This window comes from Coenobita brevimanus, unplaced genomic scaffold (assembly GCF_032717465.1).
Source record: "Coenobita brevimanus isolate Jiangsu-jjx unplaced genomic scaffold, ASM3271746v2 jjx.HiC_scaffold_2808, whole genome shotgun sequence".
Lineage (NCBI taxonomy): Eukaryota > Metazoa > Arthropoda > Malacostraca > Decapoda > Coenobitidae > Coenobita > Coenobita brevimanus.
In genome coordinates this window covers 54,881-77,162 of record NW_027643772.1, presented here as the reverse complement: position 1 = coordinate 77,162, position 22,282 = coordinate 54,881, and the positions used below count along the sequence as shown (strand labels likewise).

The 22,282-nt window shown below is 43.3% G+C and overlaps 1 protein-coding gene across 1 annotated transcript; it reads left to right on the top strand.

Annotated features, from left to right (window-relative positions):
- The first annotated feature begins 21,162 nt into the window (after positions 1-21,162).
- Positions 21,163-21,561, top strand: LOC145390090 (protein GVQW3-like). The gene has a single exon (XM_080265155.1). It carries the CDS (start codon positions 21,163-21,165, stop codon positions 21,559-21,561), a length of 399 nt encoding a protein of 132 aa, XP_080121281.1.
- The last annotated feature ends 721 nt before the right edge of the window (positions 21,562-22,282 follow it).

The following is a 22,282-nucleotide window of genomic DNA, read 5'->3' as shown; positions in this document are numbered from 1 at the left end:
TCTCACTACTTGGTCACATCTCTTCCTCCTTTCGTCTTCCTTTCAACTGAAGACCCCGATAATAAGGTTGGAGGGAAACATGTCGTACATTGCTCCGGGCAGCGAATTTTAAAATATGGCAAAATTTGTACACGAAAGCATTTCCTCATATATTTACCATGTTATAGTCCTACACCAACTATATGGGGTGTTTATTGAATGGTAAATTGTATGCAGAAGTTGATTCCATGGAGATGATGGCTCCTGTTTTACTTTTTCTAATGTCACTTACACACCACTCGCATGATTGTCAAACGCATTTGAAAAATTTTGTGATTCGAGGAAACTACATGAATGCGCATAGAAAAACTTATCTTTGAAACCCGGAAAACGTTTTTCTGGGAGAAGTTCACGGAATCCCACCAGATGGCAGGACCAGTCAGTGCACTGGCCCATTAATGTGGGAAGTCTCTATAACCATCTTTTTTTCTTTATTTTCAGTTGCCATGCAAACATCCCCCTTCCTGTATACCCTTCTCATCTCTCATTTTATTTATTTGTTTATTTTTTAACACTGCTTTGTTATAGTTTTTAGTCAAACATGGAAACCGCCCCTCCCATTCTCTCACGTCTGTTTTTATTTATTTTTGCAATTTTTGGGTAGAGAAGAGGGCTTATATTATTTCGCTGTGTTTTTGGTTTCCTTAGCAACCCCCAGCCTCGTCACCCAAACCCCATTCACCCGACCCTACCTGCCGGTGTCGTACATGTAATTTTATAAACATGATGATGATTTAGTCTGGGATTTTTAGCTGGATGTTACGGGATTTTTAGCTGGATATTATGGGATTTTTAACTGGATATTTTGTGGCTGCGAATAGTTAATGTGTGGTTGGGTCAGGGATGCTTATACACTTCATTATGCCACGTGTATACATGTCAGCTTTGCTTATACACTTCATTATGCCACGTGTATACGTGTCAGCTTTAACAGTATGTATATTTCTAGCATAGTTATCAGGAAAACACGTTTCATTAGTATTTAATAATTACGCCAGAAATTGCATTAGCATTCCTTTACTTTAACTTGGCCTAGGTTTTCGTCCTTTTTGCAGCTTATTTCACGTAGCTCATTGATAGGAAAAGACAATGCTGCGGCTCAGTATCCATTCCATAGCACTTCTTCATGACAAGCATCATATTACAATGTTAATCTACTGTTACAAATCAGCAACCACGATGGGGATGTGATAATTTTAGGCCAGGTTAGAGTAAAAAGGGTATAGTATTAATTGTTAATGAGTACGATAAAGATGATGTAATAACTTGCGGGTACTCTGATTGACCAGGTGCTTAACTAGTCCTTTAAACCTACACAGTTACTGCCCCTCCCACACAGTTACTGCCCCTCCCACACAGTTACTCCCCCTCCCACACAGTTACTCCCCCTCCCACACAGTTACTGCCCCTCCCACACAGTTACTCCCCCTCCCACACAGTTACTTCCCTTCCCACACAGTTATTCCCCCTTCCACACAGTTATTCCCCCTTCCACACAGTTACTCCCCCTTCCACATAGTTACTCCCCTTCCCACACAGTTACTCCCCCTCCCACACAGTTACTCTCCCTCCCACACAGTTACTCCCCCTCCCACACAGTTACTCTCCCTCCCACACAGTTACTTCCCCTCCCACACAGCTTCTATTAATACTTCCCTTTCCTCCTCCTCCTCCCTCCCCTTCTCCTCCTCCCCTCCTCCTCCTCCTCCTCCTCCATCTCACTCCCAATCTTCCACCCTAACCTCCTCGTCCCCCCATCAACCTCCCCCATCCTCCCTCTCCCCTCTTCATCTTCCTCCCTCCTCCTCTTTATCCTCCTCTCTTCTTCTCTCTGCTCCTCCTCCTCCCCCATCCTCCCATTCTAATCCTCATCCCCTATCCTCCCATTTTCCCTCCTCCACCTCCTCCCTCCTTTCCATCCTCCTCCTCTCTCGTCCTCGTCCTCCTCCCTCTTTTCATTCAGTAGTTACTGCTCTAAATCCGCCACTAATTTTGACACACTGAGATATTGGCCAATTACTTTTTTTTTATTGTGACACTTCCACTTTATTCCCCCTCTCTCTCTCTCTCTCTCTCTCACACACACACACACACACACACACACACACACTGTACGGCCATGTGTCTTTCTGCGCTACTATGTTCATTGGAGCAGAGAGTACGGAGGGTGGTTATCTGAGAGAGAGAGAGAGATTAAAAGATCAAAACAGAAAGGTGAGACTGTAAAAAAGCGGAGGAAGGGAGGAGGGAAGAGAGGAAGACGGAGGAGGGGAAGAATTAAAGAACTGGAATGGGAGAGAAGGAGAGGAAGACTTATGAAGGGGAAGGAGGAAGCAGAGAATAAGGCGTGGGGAGAGGGAAGCAGAAGGAAGATGGAGATGAAGGGAAAGAGAGAAGATAATATTGAATGGAATTGCGTGAGAGAGAGAGAGAGAGAGAGAGAGAGAGAAGGGATGGAAAAGCGTGCGTGTTGTGGAGAAACTTATGACTGCATTTATCTTGGGGAGAGGGAAAAGGGACTTGGTTGTGTAGCGTATATTTTAGAAAGTCCGTAATGCATATTCCTATACACGTTGATATACACAGACGCATATACAAGAACTTTACGTTTATTTTCACTACTATACGCTCATGTAAAGAAATTCTTATCAGTTTAAGTGCACACACACACACACACACAGACACACACACACACACACACACACACACATTATCAGTTTGAGCTAATGAGTAATGACGTTGCATTTAGTATGTTTACCTAAAATTCTAATACTGTGTCAATACAAGTGCAATACATAACCACCTCACATTACGGAATACCTTAAATCCAGTAATCAATACTTATTTGCATAGAGTATGTTTCAGTAATAGACATGGGGTAAAGCCACACCCACAGTGATTTTTTTCGTTTATGTTAAAGGTAATCATGTGTTCAGTGGCGGATGCCAGTTAGAGGGGAGGTGGCCGCTGACACCTCCAATCCTAATAGCTACGGTGGTGAGTTGTAGTGTCACTGCAGAGGTTCCTGTTCCTCCATCTATGTCAATGATTAAAGTTTACATACTGACGAACAGCCATTTCTTATGAAAAATACAAACAGCCTATATGGAACTCTCAAAATACATTTAAGTGAAGCATATTGTGGGAGCTTTTCCAGCCTCTCACGTACCAGTCATAGTCTTGGTCCTTTGTTTCAGTATTGCCAGCCTTACAGTGTGCAAGTGTTAATGAACATGGTATTAATGTTAGTTCTATATGCTTATTTACATTTGGAACAACAGAATTCAAAGCAGGATTTCAGTCAGTACACACAGAATGCCAAATACAGGATGTGTCTGTGCGTGTGAGTGTAGGACAATCTGTGTGGTGGGGGTGGGGGAGTATATTCCAGTATGAACATGTCAGAATAGTAATATGGGTGTGTGCATACGTGGCTAAGGACGTCCAAGACTGATAGGTAATCTTTGCCTTTAAGAAAAGGAGGGGAAAAGCAGGTACAGGAAAGAAGGGGAAAGAATGGAGGGAGGGAAAGGAGAAAAGAAAGGGAGAAAATGAGAGAAGGGGAGGAATGAAGAACGGAGAAGGAAGAGAACCTGAGAGGTGGAGTGCGATACGGGAAGGAGAAAGGAAAGGAGAAAGGAAATAAGACTCCCTCTATTTCCTCTTTCCTCCTTTCTATTCTCTCCCTTTCTCTCCGTCTGCATCTCCTCCTCTCTCCATTTCTCCGTTTTCGTTTTTTAAAGGCTCTAACATGCTTGCATGTGTCGACCTTGGGTCACCTAATGGCGGCTTCTCTCCACGCTGCGGCAGATTTCATTGCAGCCTCCCTGTTCAGTCTCCTTAACCCTGAGGTCACACTTAATGACCTCGTCCCATGTCTTTCTCTGGACACTACCCCTCATAACCCCACCCCCCCAATATTAACACTTCTCACGCTTCCTCTCCCAGTTATCATCCCCCATCCTCCTCACTCATGTCCAAAACCATCTCCCAATCTACCTCTCCCTCATCACAACACCAATACACTCAAGTCCCATCCTACCTCTCAACTCTTCCCATCCCAATAAACCCAGCCCCTCCAGGCCTGGACCGCAGGGACGCACTGCACATCCACCTAATCATTTGTCATTTCTGTACGTCTGAGTCGGTGAATATCTTCCTTCTTCACTGCCCTCCAGGTCTCACTACCATACAGCATTACACGCCTAACACAAGCGCAATTACAAAGACCCGTTAGCACGTAGGGAGAGTCCTCTCAATGTCAGGAGAGGCAAGAGCTCCCTGAACTTCTTCCAACCACTTCTCACCCTAGCCACCAGAGCTACCTCCAGCCCCACCTTCAGCACACAACATGTCTCCCAAGTAACAAAACTCTTCCACACACTCAAGAGATTCACCAGCAAGTTCAATCCTTTCACGTCTGACAATCTCCGTCTGCTCACCCCGACATCCGTACACATAAAATCAGCATTATCTCACAGTCTACACTCCTGATACCAGCTCACATATCTTTACGCACCCATTTATCACACCTTCACCGCACAAGATGGAAATTACTTCCCACGCCCTTGTGGCAAAACTGCACATGGCCACTCTCCCTCGTCTTTGACTAGTACCGCCACCAACCCTAGATATCATCACTTTTTGTTTTCTCTGCTTTTACCCTTAAACCCTTGTGCCCCATACCATCTCTCCACTTCCTAAACCATTCCTCCGCCTCCTTCTCGTTCTCTCCTGCAATCAACACCAAATCATCAGCATACAACAACTCCCACGGGAGTCCGTTTCTAAAGTCACATATGAAAGGGCTTCAAGTACCATGATAAAACAACATGAGACTCAAGACTGACCCCTGATGCACACCAATATTCACGGAAAACTCATCACTCAAATCTCCATTCACTCTTACCTGGGTGTGAGCACCCACATACATAGCCATAACCACCCTAACCAGCCACTCCCTCCAAGCCAAGCTTTCTCATTGCTTCCACTTCCACCACCTCTCTCTAGGGACTCTGTCAATGGCCTTTTCCAGATCAACAAAAACAAATTAAAGATCCCTTCTCCTACCAATATATTTTTCCTGAAGCTGTCGAACAATGAATCCTACCTGGCATAAACCCAAACTGCATATCATCAATATTCACTCTTTCTCTAATCATACCTTCTAAAACTCTCTCCATTACCTTCATTATCTGATCTAAAAAGCTTTATACCTCTATTATTTCCTCTTTCCAGGGCATCACCCTTCCCTTTATACACATTTACAATTACACTCTTCAGCCAATCATCTGGGACAACATACTCATAAATAATCCTATTTATCAGGTCAGTGACTAAACTCACCCCTATATCGCCTGAGGCCTTCAACATTTCGGCAGTCAACCCAGACACACCTGCTGCCTTCCCCACCCTCATCCTGCCTATTGCCTCACTCAGTAGCAGGATCAAAGGCCAAGAGCCAGACACTGGATCTGCTGGCTCCAAACCTTCCCTGTCCCAGTCAAACTCCTCATTCAATAACCGGTTATAATGCTCTCTCCATGCATCTTTAATATCCTCACTGTTCACCACTACCCTTCCTTCATCATTCTTCACACACTGCTCACCTATAATATCCTGATTATCCCTCTTCACTTGACCTGCCACCCTAAATATCATATTTTTCCTTTCCCCATGATTTAGGTTATCAAGTAATAGTCTCTGTGACTCAGACTTTGCCCTGTATACCTCTCTTCTAACCCTCCGCTTGGCAGCTAAATATTCCTCTTTGCTACCACCCTTCTTCCATTCCCGGAAAAGCCTTCTTTTCTCCTTAACTGCAGCTTCTACACCCTCATCCCACCACCAAGTTACTTTGTCTTGGTGGTCCTCTTGTCCAACCGCATGTTACATCAGTTACGCTCAAGATTTTGTTCTTGAGGGCTCTGTACTGTTCATTAACGTCTCTGTCTACAGCTCCCTGTTCAGCCACCACTCTCCTCAACTCGCTATACAAGGCATCCCTTACTACTTGGTTTTTCAGCTTCCATATTTTCCTCCTAGGTACATAAGTCCTCTATTTCATCACTTGTTCTTTAAGCACCATATCACAAGTCAATAGTTTGTGCTGCTGCACACACTCCTCACTTCCTATAACTTTAACATCCCTCACTAACCTCCTATCGGCCCTCCTAACCAGAAAATAATCTATCTGACTGCTATTTCCCCCAGACTCATACGTAATTAGCCTACTGTCTCTTTTCCTAAAATATGTGTTGCACACAATCATGTCCGTTGCCTCCCCAAACTCGAGCATCCTTTCCCCTTCTGCATTCCTTAGACCATACCCACATCCCCCATGCGCTCCTTCATAACCTTGTGCTGCTTCACCTACATAACAATTTAAGTCCTCTCCCAAAGTCACTATCTCATCATCCCGCATACCACCCACTACACGTATTAAATCATCCCATAATCTATCTTTCTCGGATTCATCCAATCCTGCATGTGGAGCATATGCCGATATAATCACAGCTATCTTTCTACCCAACAGAATTTTCACTACCAATAACCTATCGCTTACTCTCAAAACATTCATAACATATTCCACCCATTTCTCCGCAACCATCACACCAACACCTCCATATCCGTCTGTCCCCCCCTGCCAAAACAACTTATAGCAACAGTCCTTCCCAACAATCTTTCTGGCTGATCCACCCCTGTACCGGACTTCCTGCAAACACGCCACATCCACCCACCTCCTACTGAATGCCTCAACGACTTCCCCTGCTCTTCCCCTCAAACTTCCCACATTCCATGAACCCACCCTCATCCCCATGGGTGATTTACTGTCCTCAGGCTTGCTTACCAGTGGCTGTGGTAGTGGCCTCGGGGCACCCTGCCAGGACAGCTGCAGGGACACCCTCCAAGCGCGTCTTGGCACTGCAACTATCCCGCCATTATACACCCACTGATAGGGCAACCTCCTGGGGCGCTACTCCCAGGTTCGGGCCCCTCTCTATTGGGCAGAAGCGGCAGCCTGGGAACCGCAATGCCCTGTACCCTCTAGCACAGGCCCGAGCCCCATCTCGCCCTGGACCCACGATCTATGCCTGCGGAACCCCCGCCACGCCTCCCCACAGAAGTCCGCCACTAGGTAACGGGGGCAAAGTTTTCTGGCCGCATGCCCTTGCTGGCGCCAACCCCTGTAACGTAGTGGGATACGTTGTGTGAAATGTAAAGTGCATGTGGTGTAGTGCATAGATAGTTAGAGGAAATGTTTGGGAGAGTATGCTGGTCTACTCTCCATGTTACTGTCACACTGAAAAGGTCAGCAAAGGGGGATGGTTAGATAGCTAGTGAAACAGGTGCTCCAGCTTTCCCTATCACCAGCATTGAAAAATGAACTAGAGTAAAAGAGAGAGAGAGAGAGAGAGAGAGCTGTGTGTGTGTGTGTGTGTGTGCATAATTATACTTGCATGCTGAAGTCTTGTATGTGTTCAAGTGGGATCAAAGAGACCCATCATCCCACACCTTCAACTGAAGGGCGTGTAATTCTCTTCCACGATTCTTCTGTGAGTTAGAATTACACACACACACACACACACACACACACACACACATTTACTAACATGCATACCCAATCCTTCATTCACACGGCTCTCTGTGCACTCGACCTTACTTCCAAACGCAGTATACCTCCCCGACACACACACAGGCTCACCTTCGTACACAAAGACAACTCAACACACACACACACACACACACACACACACACCAACACTACAGGAGAGAAGGAAAAGAGGTGACATGATAATGCTATATAAGTGCATATCAGGAAAGGAGAAAATAGACATAAATGATTACTTAACATATGGAGAAGCATCAGCAAGAGGACACTGCAAAAAACTGCATAAGAAGAGAGGTGATAAAGACGTAAGGAAATTCAGTTTCCCAAACAGAGCAATTGATCAATGGAATGCACTACCGAATGAAATAGTGTTTGCCAAAACAATTCACAAATTTAAGGATATGTACGATAAATATGGTCTAAAACACGGGACAATACGAGCTTGACTCATTCCTGTAAAGATACAATTAGGTAAGAACAATTAGGTAAGAACACACAAACCTTATACTTGTACCCAGAACAGGCGAAACTTGGAGTTTGACATCCGTAGACTTTCAGGCAGCAAAATTTCTTAATTAACGAATATATAGCCGATCGAAAGTTAGGTTAGGTCACTTTGGGCAGGGTTTGGTCTGATTAGGTAATTTTTGGTTGGGTTGGCTTCACTTCGACTAGATATAGACGGATTAGGTTAGATTGCTTTAGAATACGTCGCTTTTCATAGGTTTTGGGTTGGATTTTATTTGGTTGGGTTAGGCTGGCTTAGGTTCGGTTGGATTAGGTCATTTTAGGCTTGACTGGGTTGGGTTAGGTCGGGTATGGTATGGTTAAGTGAGACTGGGTAGGATTAGGTAGGGTTAGATGAGGTTAGGCTGCGTCAGAATTGGTTAGGTTGGGTATAGGGAGGTTACTTGAGATTGTGAGGTTAAATACAATTAAACTGGGTTAGGTGAGGTTAAGCTAGATTAGGTTGGGTTGATTTAAGTTGGATTAGGTCATTCGAGGTTAGGAAGGGTTCAGTTCGAGCAAATATTGATAATTTAGGTGAGATTGGGCTAAATTAAATCGGTTTAGATGTGATTAGGTTGGTTTGGGTTAGGTGAAGTTGAAATAAGACAGATATAGGTAGGATTAGTGAGATTAGTACAGATTAGATATTGTTAGGAGGGATTTTACTAGCACCGGCCACCGTAACATTGGCCTCGTCTGGTCAACCTCAGTTTTCCTTTCACTTTTCCCTGTATATTTCTTTCCTCGACCATACGTGCTCCCTACGTGTCAAGTGGGTTGGTGGAGGGTTAGTGCCCCTCCCTGTAAAACAAATAACTCGGAGTCAAATGGCCACCCCGTAAGGGATTATGGCGTCTGGCAATAGATAGATAGATAGACTCATGTTTCCTTGTAGCCTCAGTTCATAATCTCGTTTCCGATTCCCATGCTCCAGTCAAGTTACATTTCCTTTTCCTTTTCTTTTTTCCTCTTTTCATTATTTTTTTTTTCTCGTCTACGCATTATTTCCAATGAAACTTCCGTTCCATACGTCCCTTTCTTTCTCTTTCTCGTCCAGCCAGCCTTGTCGTCCATCTTCTTTGTTTTTACTCTCACGGTAATACAAACCTTCCTCACCTTCTTCCCTATCCCCCGAGAGGAAATGGTGGACTGCTGGAGAAGCGCTAGGCAAGCCTGTAGTCCATAGGGATCATGTTCAGATAAGCCTCGGGGTACAAAGATGATGAGGATGAGGAGACGGATGATGATGATGATGATGAGGAGGAGGAGGAGGAGCAGGAGGAGAGTGACGACGACGACGACGAGAAGTGGTTAAAAATATAGAGAGTCAATCAAGCATACACAAACAAGGCTCATAAAACCTTATAAACACAACCCCCTCCTCCCATCTGATTCTGTGACCTTCGTTTTGGCTTTAGTCTTTCTCTCCTTATTTCACTTTCTCGTAAAAGTCTTGGTCCCTGTCGAAACGCCTAAATTTACTGTATCGTCAGTGGTTTATGCATTGCGGTCTTTTGTTGGTCGGTCCTTCCAAAGTCAAACATCAAAGGAGGTGGACGTGGTTGTGTGTGTGTGTGTGTGTGTGTGTGTGTGCGCTTCGTGTTCCATGTATTTTCTGTATCTGGTGTTCCGTTTTTCGTCTGTTTTATATATTATGTTTGTGATTTGTTTTACTGCAGCTTTATGTGCTTGTACGTTTCGTGTTTCGTGTGACTAAAGGTGAACTGCTTAAGAGCAGTACCTTTTATAGTAACGATGCTTCTTCCTGAATACAGCAAATGTATTTAGTTTATTTCGCTCTCTGGACATTTGTATAAGAACTTCGTGGAAAATACTGGAATTGGAAAGATTGAAGTAGATACAGCCTTGTGTATCAGATATCCTGCCCAAGCTTCATTAGCAGATATCTTGCCCAAGTTGAATAAAGTCGTCTGAAGTAAGAATAAGCTTGAAGAGACGTTGCTGTACTGAAAGTCGTTGGATATGCCTTGTTTTATGTCTTTTCGTATTATGATATATATATTATATATATCTATTTTTCTATTAATGTCTCTATCTGTCTGTTTCAAGGCACCTTATTCCTGTAAGGGGTGGCCATTATTAAATAGGGTATTTTCGATCACGTGACTTGGTGACGTTTTTATGACGTCATGAATGTAAACAAATCCAGTCGCTCCAACACGTAAGACCTGAGTGCAGTACAGTATCTGTTTTTTCTTTGGACAATGGAGTATTCCAAGTATTATTATTCACTTAGTTCAGAGGACAAAGCAACTTACGAAAAAAAATTAAAGTCTGCTTCTCTGAAACTGGATCCATATGCTCTGAATAATGCAAAAATACGCTCAGATGTGGAGCAGTATCCACCAATAACGTACCCCAACCTCTGCAGTTATCTGGTGGCTTCCCCCATCCCAGACTACAGCTTCCAAACCATGAAGTGCCAGAAAAGCCTGCAGGCCCACAACTATTTCACCAGTGGCTGGGTGAAAGACGTTGGTGTAGCAGAATCCAGACCAGGCCAACCTGTGATTGTCAGAGGCAGAGTAAGTACCACACCTCATTCTGTACATTCCACTCCAGTATCGATGATAGTTCTCTTTTACTCCTCTCTCTCTTTCTCTCTGTTACTGGTAGTAACATAAACATCTGGTGCTCATATTCTTGAAAGCCAGGATATGTTGGATTTACTTAAATGATGCAACCAGTAGAATAGTGCTTCAGTCATGAGGGCCCTACCTGTCCTTTATAAACACAGTATATGATAGGAGAGTGTCATCATAGTGAGAATGGTTAATGCCCACAACATAATTACTTCTTTTTTAATACATGATGATTATTTCAGGTTCTACATTCACAATCTGTTGGTGCTACAGCAACGCATTCATGGATTATTGCTACACATGATGGTGTGGCAGTAACAGCACACTGTGGCTGCAGAGCTGGTCAAGGTGAAGATTATTTTTGTTTGGATATTATTCATATCAAAACACAAACAATATTATTATGTGGTTTCTATAGTTATTAGACAGTAGTTCAGTATTTGTTTTTATATTCATGATTCTTATCTTACAGTAGTTGGCATTTCTGAACACAAAATCCAATTCTCCATAACAGTTACACATCCTTCCCTCAACTATCACCTTTTTGGGTGCACCACCACCTGTCCCACCCCTCCATTCATTCAACAATATTTACAAATGCTTCTGTCCCCCACCACAACAACTTTAGTTTCCTGCCAATAACCCGAACCCATGAATCAACAGTACCCATTCTACCCCATTTCAGCCAAATACTCATCCTACTGCACTCTTCCACCTTTTCTAATCTTTTTTACCTTTATTACTACCCATTCTACCTATTCTTCCACCACTACAAGCAGCCAACACCCTGCCACAGGTCTAAAAAATAAAAAATGCTTTTTCAAGCTCACCATTCCCACAACACACACACAATCGTAACCCCAACATAACCTTCTCTTCATCTACCATTCTTTTCCTTTCCTGTCTGTTTGTCTATGTATCACAGCATAAAATAACCATCTCTCCATCTTGACTACTGAGATGTACAGGATATTAATGCTAGAGTATGATGCATTTAAGTGTGGATGTTTATGAGGTGGAGTCAGGATTCCAGGGGCTGGAATGGTGAGGGAGTGAGTGTGTGGCACATTCAACTGGATAGGCTTTATTTTCACATTCTGTATAGTTATTTCTGGCTCTGCACTTTACCTCACACCATCCTAGGGTTGGAAAGTAGATCTGGATGATGATGATGATGATGATGATGGTGATGATGATGCAGATGAAGATGATAATGATGATTTATGCACTTCCCTCCTCTAGTGACTTTGTTATTTTGCAGAGGACTACAGCCAGCTAGCATCAGAAGTCCTCTGGATCACCAACAACACTCCTGAGTCGTTCTGGAAATAAATTGCACTCATCAACCTCCTGCCACACCAGAGGGTCCTTCTGGAGTACAGGTGGGTGTGGGTGAGTGGGCATTTTTATTTTTTATCTGTCTGTCTATAGTCAGATGCCATAATCCCGTACAGGTTGGCTGTTTGTCTTTGGGTTAGTGGTTTTACAGGGAGGGGCACTAACCCTCCACCAACCCACTTGTTGGCATGTAGGGAACATGTATGAATTGGTTATATAGTTACCACCCAGCATTATAAAAGCCAGGAAACCATTAGGCTTGTTTTTCAATATAAATCCGCCTGAAAAGGAAAGAATAAAAATAAAAAGTGACAAAATGGGAAAAATAGAAAGAGAGGAGGACAGACACAGAAAAAAATTAATGAAGGTGAAGGAAGAAGTAGGCAGCACTACATCAAGTGAGTGGATGATGGTCACCACCACCTACGTTGTAACTTCTTGCTCTCTTGTTTTTCTTTGTCTCAGCCCTTGTTTTATGTGGGCAATGAAGTTGGAATGATACTAGTAGGTGAGATAGTGAGGAATATGTACATAGTCAGGGAGTGGTGGTGGTGGAGTCTGCTGTACTCAGATATACATTAGCCTTTAACCATAACTGTACACTTCACAAGAAAATTTAGAATGAAGTTATGCTGGGTTAATTGACTTTGTTGCTTTTGTAGTGAATATTTTTGTTTTACTACAGTATACAGTGGAAGAAAAAAAAATCTTCATTAGTGTCTGAAGTATGACTCAGGCCTTATTTTATTGTTACCACCAGACAATTGTGTTTAGCTTGAGGGAAACCTGATGGAGTGGAAGAGTTTAATGGTTGCTGCTTAACACACATCATCTGCCTCAGTGTTGATTGTGTAGTCATTTACCATAGTCGTAAATTTGTTCAGGTCATAAGTTTGATATTACCATTGGACTTGCAGAGACACAGAGACATGGGAGTGAAGCTGCAGTACGTCCACTGTCGCCTGGTGAGCCTGGAGAGGGAGTGTGGCCTGGTGCTTAACCCTGATCTCACCCTGACCCCCACCCTCCTCACAGACACCCCAGTGGCATTGCCTGTACAAGACTTGGCAGGTTAGCATTAGAAATAGATAACCTAGACTTACCTAACATATCCTATCCAGTCCAAACATTAGCTAACCTAATCTCACCTTTATAACCCTATCCCACTCTATGCTAACTTGTTGAATCTAATCTGGTCCATCCTACCCTAATTTAACCCAGAGCTTCCTAATCTACTGTAACCCAGATCATGTATCTTTTAATATTATGTACTCTCATAACCTCATCTGACATATATGAATCTAACCTAAGCATTATCCTAACATTAATTCCTACAGAAAATGGGGTGGGAAGGATCCAGATGCAAGAAAATAGAGTTATGAAAGTAGAACTGTCAACAAAAACAAAGTAAATATGTTTTCTTATCCTAAAAGCTTTCCTGAGTTGCCTAACAGTACTTTAAATATTGCATGAACAGTTCCTCTGCTAGGGATAAAACCAAATTGTCTGTTATTAATGTTAAGTCTCCTTGCTCATGTAGGCCAAAAATTTTTTCATACAGCTACCTTGATTAAGAGCATCACCCTTCCCCTTATAAACATTCACAGTATCACTGCTACATCACCAGATGCTTTCAGCATTTCATCTGCCACACCATACACACCCACAGTTTTCCCTGTTACCATTTTACCAGTTGCATTAGTGCAGTGTTAAGATGTGTCATTGGTGAAATAGCATCAGATTCAGTTAGTTATTATGCCATGCTTCCTCTTAAATGCATGCCCATACCGAGGCTGGTTATGGTAGTGCTGATAATATGTTCTGTGGATTGGAAGCTATAGCAGGTATCCTATCTATCTACCTGTCTGTCTACTCTCGGATGCCTAAATCCCATAAGGGATGGCTATAAACAAGGTACCCAAACCAGCTCATTACTTTTTGCAATTGCTGGAAACTGTAGGGAAGGACTAGCTGATGATGAATTTAACAGGTCATTTTTAAGTGCCCACTGCCATATCCCATTCTTGCAGGTTTGACAAGGTGTTGGTGGAGATGTACCAAGAACTGGAGCTGTGTGTCCTTGTCAGCTACCTAGCTTCATTCTGTGGTATGTCAGTTATGTGTTCATTTTGTGCATGCTGTTCATCTACAACAGTGTTTGCCCCATACTCTGCTTTCTCTTTCCTTGCTTTCTGAACAATCCCTCACCTCATCTTGCCTTAGGTCAGAAAAAGAGGTCAGGATTATAAATGATGATGATGAGGAGGATGAGGATGATAATGATAAGGAGCTGATGAGGAATATATGATGATGATGATGAACAAGTGCAGTCTGTAAGCACATACAGTGAGTTTTCCCCTCTCAAAACATCAGCAGCTGCAAGATCCCAAAGCAATTATTTTTCTCATATCTCTAGCAACACAAAAGGTCTCCTCAAGCTGAACATTTTCTGATAATGGAGGGAATACCATAGAAAGGACCATCATTTAGATCATCATATCAAAAGAATTTAAATTGTTGAAGTTACAGGTCTCTTTTTAAACTCTGTAAATTGCAAGAGTTAATCATTACACCTGGTCCTTCATGTATGCAAAAGGACAACTCTGGAACTGTCTTCCTCCATCTGTATTTCCTACAGCCTATGGCCTCCTATCTCTCGAACACATTGTGCCTAGTTGTCTTGCAATGAATGGATCTCGTATTTTGGCTGTCTATCATATTTTTTCGTGGAGGAAACAATCTTGCAGGCTTATGGCTTTTGGTTCCTTCTTCCTTACATTAAAAAAAAAAAAGCGGCATCAGTAAGAATGTAATATAGGGAGTTTTCATGTATCAGAAGGTTTTAAAAGTGTTCCCAAAGCAGAATAAAATTGTATGGCAGAGCTAGTATGCAGTGTGGAAGGATCATCATATGAGGCCCCTAACAACATAGTGTACCGAACGCCTCATGTTGAAAACGGAGAAAAACGCAGTTAAAGTTGCGTAACTTTCAAAATGCCATAACTTTGGAACTAGTGAATATTTTTTAGTGCTTTTTTTTTTTTGTATTTTATCTTGAAGTTCATACTTTCATGTCATGCTAATCTTGGTAGAAGAGAAATTAGTAGCATTCTGAAAGGTACAACAATAGCTGCATTTTTCTCTAGTGTGGTTATTGAGAGACAAAACGTGTTCTCAGTAAGCATTTGTAACAATCAAACCAACCAAAGATATCAATGGGAAATGTTTACAAAAGCAAAATAGATGTATATAATACTATTTTCAGAAATAAAAAAACATTATAAAAAAAAAAATCTTTCATTTAGGCCCACATCTCTGGCCTCCTCGCTCTTTTTCTGTTATGAGAAGGACCAGCAGCTTTTTGCTCACTACTAGAGTCACTCATGTTCTCGAGACAATGAGAAAAAACACCAAAACAGCTCTGGAAACAGCCAGTTAATCCAGGCAGTGTTCTAGGCCGGCTGGTAAACAAAAAACTGCGTCACGTTGCGACAGATTCCCAGATCACAGTTGCCAATATCTTGCTGAGCTCTCTGCCTTGCCCAATTTCTGTATATTATGGCTAACTTACCCTTAAAATCATCCAATTTTATGCTGAAATATTCCATTATGTTAGAACAATGCTACAATAATTAATAATGCTATAAAAAAAAAAATGCATGACTGTGAGCATAAAGAAATGCTAGTATCTAGGAACACCAGACAGCATGTTGTTGGGAGGCACTTGGTACATGCTGTGACCAGCATGAAGGCTTGTTGACGCACTGAGGTGAAGCGGGCAGTGAGACCATGTTACAGAGAGGGAATTTGGACCCTAATTCTAGTTGCTTTCTGTACCTCATGGTTGCTTTCCAGATCAAAGAGGATTTGGGCTACATGTGGTATACTTAACTCAGTTTCGCTTGCAGTGGCGCTCGGTACACTATGTTATTAGGGGCCTCATATACAGTTGTAGAGTTGTTATGGGCTGGTAAAGTTATAAGGTGGTGTGGAGGAGGGCATGCCAGAGATAAGACACTTAGGGTGAAACAGAAGACAGATGAGGTAGACAGTGGTATGGTGTAGGTTTGGTTATTCGATGGTTGCAGACAAATCCACTTGACCAGTTCAGTGGCAGTTGGCAGGCCTTGAGTCCACCACTCCAAATGTATTTCCTACTGTCATCCTTTGTCAGTATTTCCTACTGTCTTCCTCTGTCTGTATTTCCTACTGTCCTCCACTGTCTTCATTTCCTACTGTCTTCCTCTATATATCCTACTATATTCCTCTTTCTGTATTTCCTACTGTCTTCCTGTGTCTGTATTTCCTGTTCTCTTCCTCTGTGTTTTTCCTACTGTCTTCCTCTGTATATATTTCCTACTGTCTTCCTCTGTCTGTACAGTAAAAGTCCAATTCTTCGGCATCCAATTCCCCGGCAAATCTGACATTTCGGCAGTTTTGAGAAATAGTCCCATTTACGAAAATCTCTGATCGTTCGGCAGATTTTCCGATTTTTTTCGTCAGTCTTGAAATTCTCCATGAGTCCTTAGAGCCTGTTGCAGGACCTTCTACTGCTGGGGACTTCTTCCAGCAGTAGCAGACTCCAATCAACCCCTTCTATTGTACATATGTAAATAAGGAACCTACTATAAGTTTAGGTAAGTGCATGTGAACTTGTAGGCCTACTGTACCATTATATTTATATACAGTATGTTCACTAATTTCTTTATTTTTCATATTCATGTATAGTACTGTATTCATTACAGTATTGTACAGTATCAGACAGTATACAGTACTCTCTCCAAACACATTTGTAATGATATGAGTAGTGATGATAGAGTTCACCGAAACATATAAGGTACTGAGTGGGTAGGGTTTTTGATAATTCGGCAATTTTGATTTTTCGGCTCTTGCCTGGTCCCATAGATTACGAAAAAATCAGACTTCTACTGTACTTCCTACTGTCTACCTCTGTCTATATTTTCTACTGTCTTCTTCTGTCTTTATTTCTAACTGTCATCCTCTGTCTTTATTTCCTATTGTCTTCCCCTGTATTTATTTGTAACTGTCTTCCTCAGTCTGTATCTCCTACTGTCTTCCTGTCTGTAGTTTCTACTGTCTGTCCTTCAAATGTAGGGCCAGCAATAACCAAGCCACTAAGTTTACAAGGGCTGGCTGTTGATGATATTGTGTTTCCCATCCACAGTGGCACCAGCAACAGGGCCTTGAACCAGCTGCCAGTCCAGTCCATGCCCCAGAATGTTGGCTAGGCCAGGCTGGTGCTGTTTGTGGCAGTGGGACATACAAACTGGCTGCTGGTGTGACCATCTTGGAAGTCATGCCACTCAGGGAGATATGATGAACACTGCCACTTCTCCCCTATGCTCATTTTTTAAGGTTAGTCTTCAGTTGGCCCTTGCCAGCAGTGTCCAACATCAGCCTATCTACCTATCTATCTATAGCCCGTAATCCAACAAAGGGAGGCCGCAGACAAAATGCCTCCAAGTCGCTCTGTAACCCACCATTTGATTGCCCTCCCCCCAACTCACTCCCCACACCCAGCATCAGTAAGGATGTAATAAGCTGGTTTTGGCACTCAGTGTAACTCCAGACTTCACTAAATATTTCCTGCACCATGGCCAGTTTTAGTATGGTGGTTAAGAGGTGGCATGGTTTAATTGAATATCCCCCTCCTTCACTCCCCAGGTCTCACTACCATACAGCATTACACTCCTAACACATGCTGCATACAAAGACCCCTTAGCACGTAGGGAGAGTCCTCTCAATGTCAGGAGAGGCAAGAGCCCCCTGAACTTCTTCCAACTACTTCTCACCCTAGCCACAGAGCTAGCTCCAGCCCCACCTCCAGCACATAACATGTCTCCCAAATAACAAAAATCTTCCACACACTCAAGAGATTCACCAGCAAGTTCAATCCTTTCACATCTGACAATCTCCACCTGCTCTCTCCAACACGCAAACTCAGCACTATCTCACAGTCCACCTCTGATACCACTAAATCTCTCATGCACCCACCCATCACAAACACCGCACAAGACAGAACCACCTCCCATGCCCCTGCAGCAAACCGCACATGGCCACTCTCCTTCGTCTTTGACAGCACCGCCACCAACCTCAGACATCATCACTTTTGTTCTATCTGCACTCACCCTCAAGCCCCTGTGCCCCATACCATCTCTCCACTTCCTAAACCTTTCCTTCGCCTCCCTTTCGCTCTCTGCAATCAACACCAAATCACCAGCACACAACAACTCCCACGGGAGTCCGTTTCTAAAGTCACGTGAAAGGGCCTCAGGTACCATGACAAACAACATGGGACTCAAAACTGACCCCCAATGCACACCAACATCCACGGAAAACTCATCACTCAAATCTCCATTCACTCCCACCTGGGTGTGAGCACCCACACACATAGCCATAACCACCCTAACCAGCCACTCCTCTAAGCCAAGCTTTCTCATTGCCCACTTCACCACCTCCCTAGGGACTTTGTCAAAGGCCCCCTCCAAATCAACAAAAACAAAATAAATATCCCTTCTCCCACCAGTACACTTTTCCTGAAGCTGTTGAACAATGAATACGGCATCAGTGGTCCCCCTACCTGCATCTCATCAATATTCACTCTTTCTCTAATCACACCTTCTAAAATTCTCTCCATTACCTTCATTATCCGATCCAAAAGCTCCATACCTCCACAATTTCACCCCTCCAGGGCACCACTCCTCCCCCTATACACACTTACAATTACACTCTTCAGCCAATCATCTGGGACAACACACTCACAAATAACCCCATTCATCAGGTCAGCGACCAACCCCACCCCCATATTGCCCGAGGCCCCCAACATTTCGGCAGTCAACCCAGACACACCTGCTGCCCTCCCCACCCTCACCCTGCCCACCGCCCCACTCACAGCAGCAGCACCAATCAAAGGCCAAGGGCCAGACACTGGATCTGCTGGCTCCAAACCCTCCCCATCCCAGTCAAACTCCCCACTTAACAACCAACCACAATGCTCCCTCCATGCATCTCCAACATCCCCACTGTTCATCACCAACCCTCCTGCATCATTCTTCACACACTGCTCACCTATAATATCCCGATTAACCCTCTTCACCTGACCTGCCACCCTAAATATCATATTTTTCCTTTCCCCCATGATTTAGATTATCAAATAAAAGTCTCTGTGACTCAGACTTTGCCCTGTATACCTCTCTTCTAACCCTATGCGTGGCAGCCAAAAATTCCTCTTTGCTACCACCCATCTTCCATTCCCGGAAAAGCCTTTTCTCCTTAACTGCAGCTTCTACACCCTCATCTCACCACTAAGTTACTTTATGTCTTGGTAGTCCTTTTGTCCAACCGCATGTTACATCAGTAACTCTCAAGAGATTGTTCTTGAGGGCTCTGTACTGTTCATTAACGCCTCTGTCTACAGCTCCCTGTTCAGCCACCGCTCTCCTCATCTCGCTATAGAAGGCATCCCTTACTACTTGGTTTTTCAGCTTCCATATTTTCCTCTAGGTACATAAGTCCTCTTTTTCATCATTCGTTCTTTAAGCACCATATCACAAATCAATAGTTTGTGCCGCTGCACACACTCCCCACTTCCCACAACTTTAACATCCCTCACCAACCTCCTATCGGCCCTCCTAACCAGAAAATAATCTATCTGACTGCTATTTCCCCCAGACTCATACGTAATTAACCTACCGTCTCTTTTCCTAAAATACGTGTTGCACACAATCATGTCCGCTGCCTCCCCAAACTCGAGCATCCTTTCCCCTTCTGCATTCCTTATACCATATGCACATCCCCCATGCACTCCTTCATAACCTTGTGCTGCTTCACCTATATAACCATTTAAGTCCCCTCCCAAAACCATTATCTCATCATCCCGCAACCTTATTTAATAAAGCCTTACCCAGGAAGGAATCAGGCAGCAGAGGATAGGACTTTTAATTACTGCCTTTCCCGTGCAAGGAGAACATCAGAAAATGCTTTTGGAATTCTTTCAGCCAATTTCTAGGTGTTTAGAACTCCTAGCATCATATGGAATCTCATGGAGAGACAGGCTGACAAATGAGGAAGTGAAGGAATGTTGTGGTGTTGATGTGGATGTGATACGAAGCGTTAGGAGAAACACATTAAGGTGGTTTGGCCATGTGGGGAGGATGGACAGTGAGAGACTGATGAGGAGAGTGTATGTGAGTGAGGTGGAGGGGGGGAGATGGAGGGGGACGCCAAGGATGAGATGGAGGGATGGAGTGGAGAGGTATAACAGAGAGGGGTGTGTGAGCTGGGAGCAGGGGAGTGAAATGGCAGGGGACAGAGCGACATGTAGGCGATTTGTTTGTGGCCACCTCTTACGGGATTAAGGTGTCTGGCAACAGACAGACAGACAGACAGATTTAAATGTTGGGAGTGAGCAGCCTAGCCTCGGGTACCTACACTCCTGTTGGGGCAAAGGAGGATCGGAGTGTACCAAGAAATAATTTTGTCATTACTGATTAATTAACTGATTACTGAGAATACTGTAGTAGTAATAGTAGTAGCAGTAGTAATAGTAGTAGTAATAATTGTGATGGTTGTAGTAGTAGTAATAGTAGTAGTAGCTGTTGTGATGGTTGTAGCTGTAGTCGTATAGAGAGACATTGATGTTTAATTTACACAGGCATGTTGGAGTCTTTATAAATGATACAAACAGATAGGTGTTGATATTGTATGAGGTGTGACAAAAAAGAAATGGGACTTTGGCTGCTAATCACTCAATTCATCAGCCACACAGTAATGAAGTACATCGTAGTGTTGCCCAACATCTCAGCACTGTATGAGAAAAGCAGCACTTCAATTAACCTATTATCTTTCTTTTCACAGGTGGTTTTGTAGCTCCTGTCAAGTGTCCTCTGTCACAGAATGAGCCTTGAGCAAAGGATTAACATCAATTTCTTGGCTAACTTAGGAAAAACTCCAGCAGAAACCCTTGCCATGCTGAAGGATGTGTATGGAGAGGAAACAACGTCCCGTACACGTATCTGTGAGTGGCACAAGAGGTTCAGGATGGGCCAGGATGATGTGGAGGATGACCCAAAACCAGGACGTCCCTCAACAACAAGAAATGATGCCAACATCCAGAAGGTCAAGGAACTGGTGCAGAGTGATCGCAGACTGATGATCAAAATGATGGATGAGCAACTGGGATTGAATAGGGAGTCAGTGAGGTCCATCTTATTGAAAGTTGTGGGTATGCGGAAGATTTGTGCAAAGTTGGTGCCCAAACTGCTCTCCAAGGACCAACAGACCCGCCGTGTGGATGTGTCACGGGACATTTTGGAGCATCACCCCGCGCCATCCTGTGCTTCTTGTGCCACTCATAGACACGTGTACGGGACACTGTTTTCTGTCCCTACACATCCTTCAGCATGGCAAGGGTTTCTGCTGGAGTTTTTCCCATGTTAGCCAAGAAATTGATGTTAATCCTTTGCTCAAGGCTCATTCTGTGACAGGACACTTGATAGGAGCTACAAAACCACCTGTTAAAAGAAAGATAATAGGTTAATTGAAGTGCTACTTTTCTCATACAGTGCTGAGATGTTGGGCAACACTATGATGTACTTCATTACTGTGTGCCTGATGAATCGGAGGGGACATCAACAATCCTATTTACTTAAGTAATAGTAAGAACTACTGTATACTGTTATTTTCATGTTTTTCCCCTCTTTATTCATTATTAATGTGTTACTTTACATGTTTAAACATAAGGATATTTCATGTTTGTGAGTGTTAAGGCATGTGAATGTGCGAGTTTAGGCAGGTCTGGGAACGTATCCCCATTGACTACATGTTATAACAGGTTCACTATACAATGGATTGCTATACGATGGGGTTTTCAGGAACGGAACCCCATCGTATAATGAGGGTTTACTGTACTCAGAAAGATATAGAAACAGAGAAGTCTCTGAAGTAAACCATCCCTAATTCGAGTTTTCTCTAGATTTGTTTTGGTTGGAATCATAGCAGTTCTTCTCGATATCGGGGAAAATCTTAGAGATGACCTTTGACGTGGCGTTGAGGAAAAGGTAATATTAAAATTCATGTAACTGATCCAAAGACATTTACCAAACAATTTAATAAAAAAAATATTTAACAACGAGTTATCTACGTAATGCTGAGTAACTGA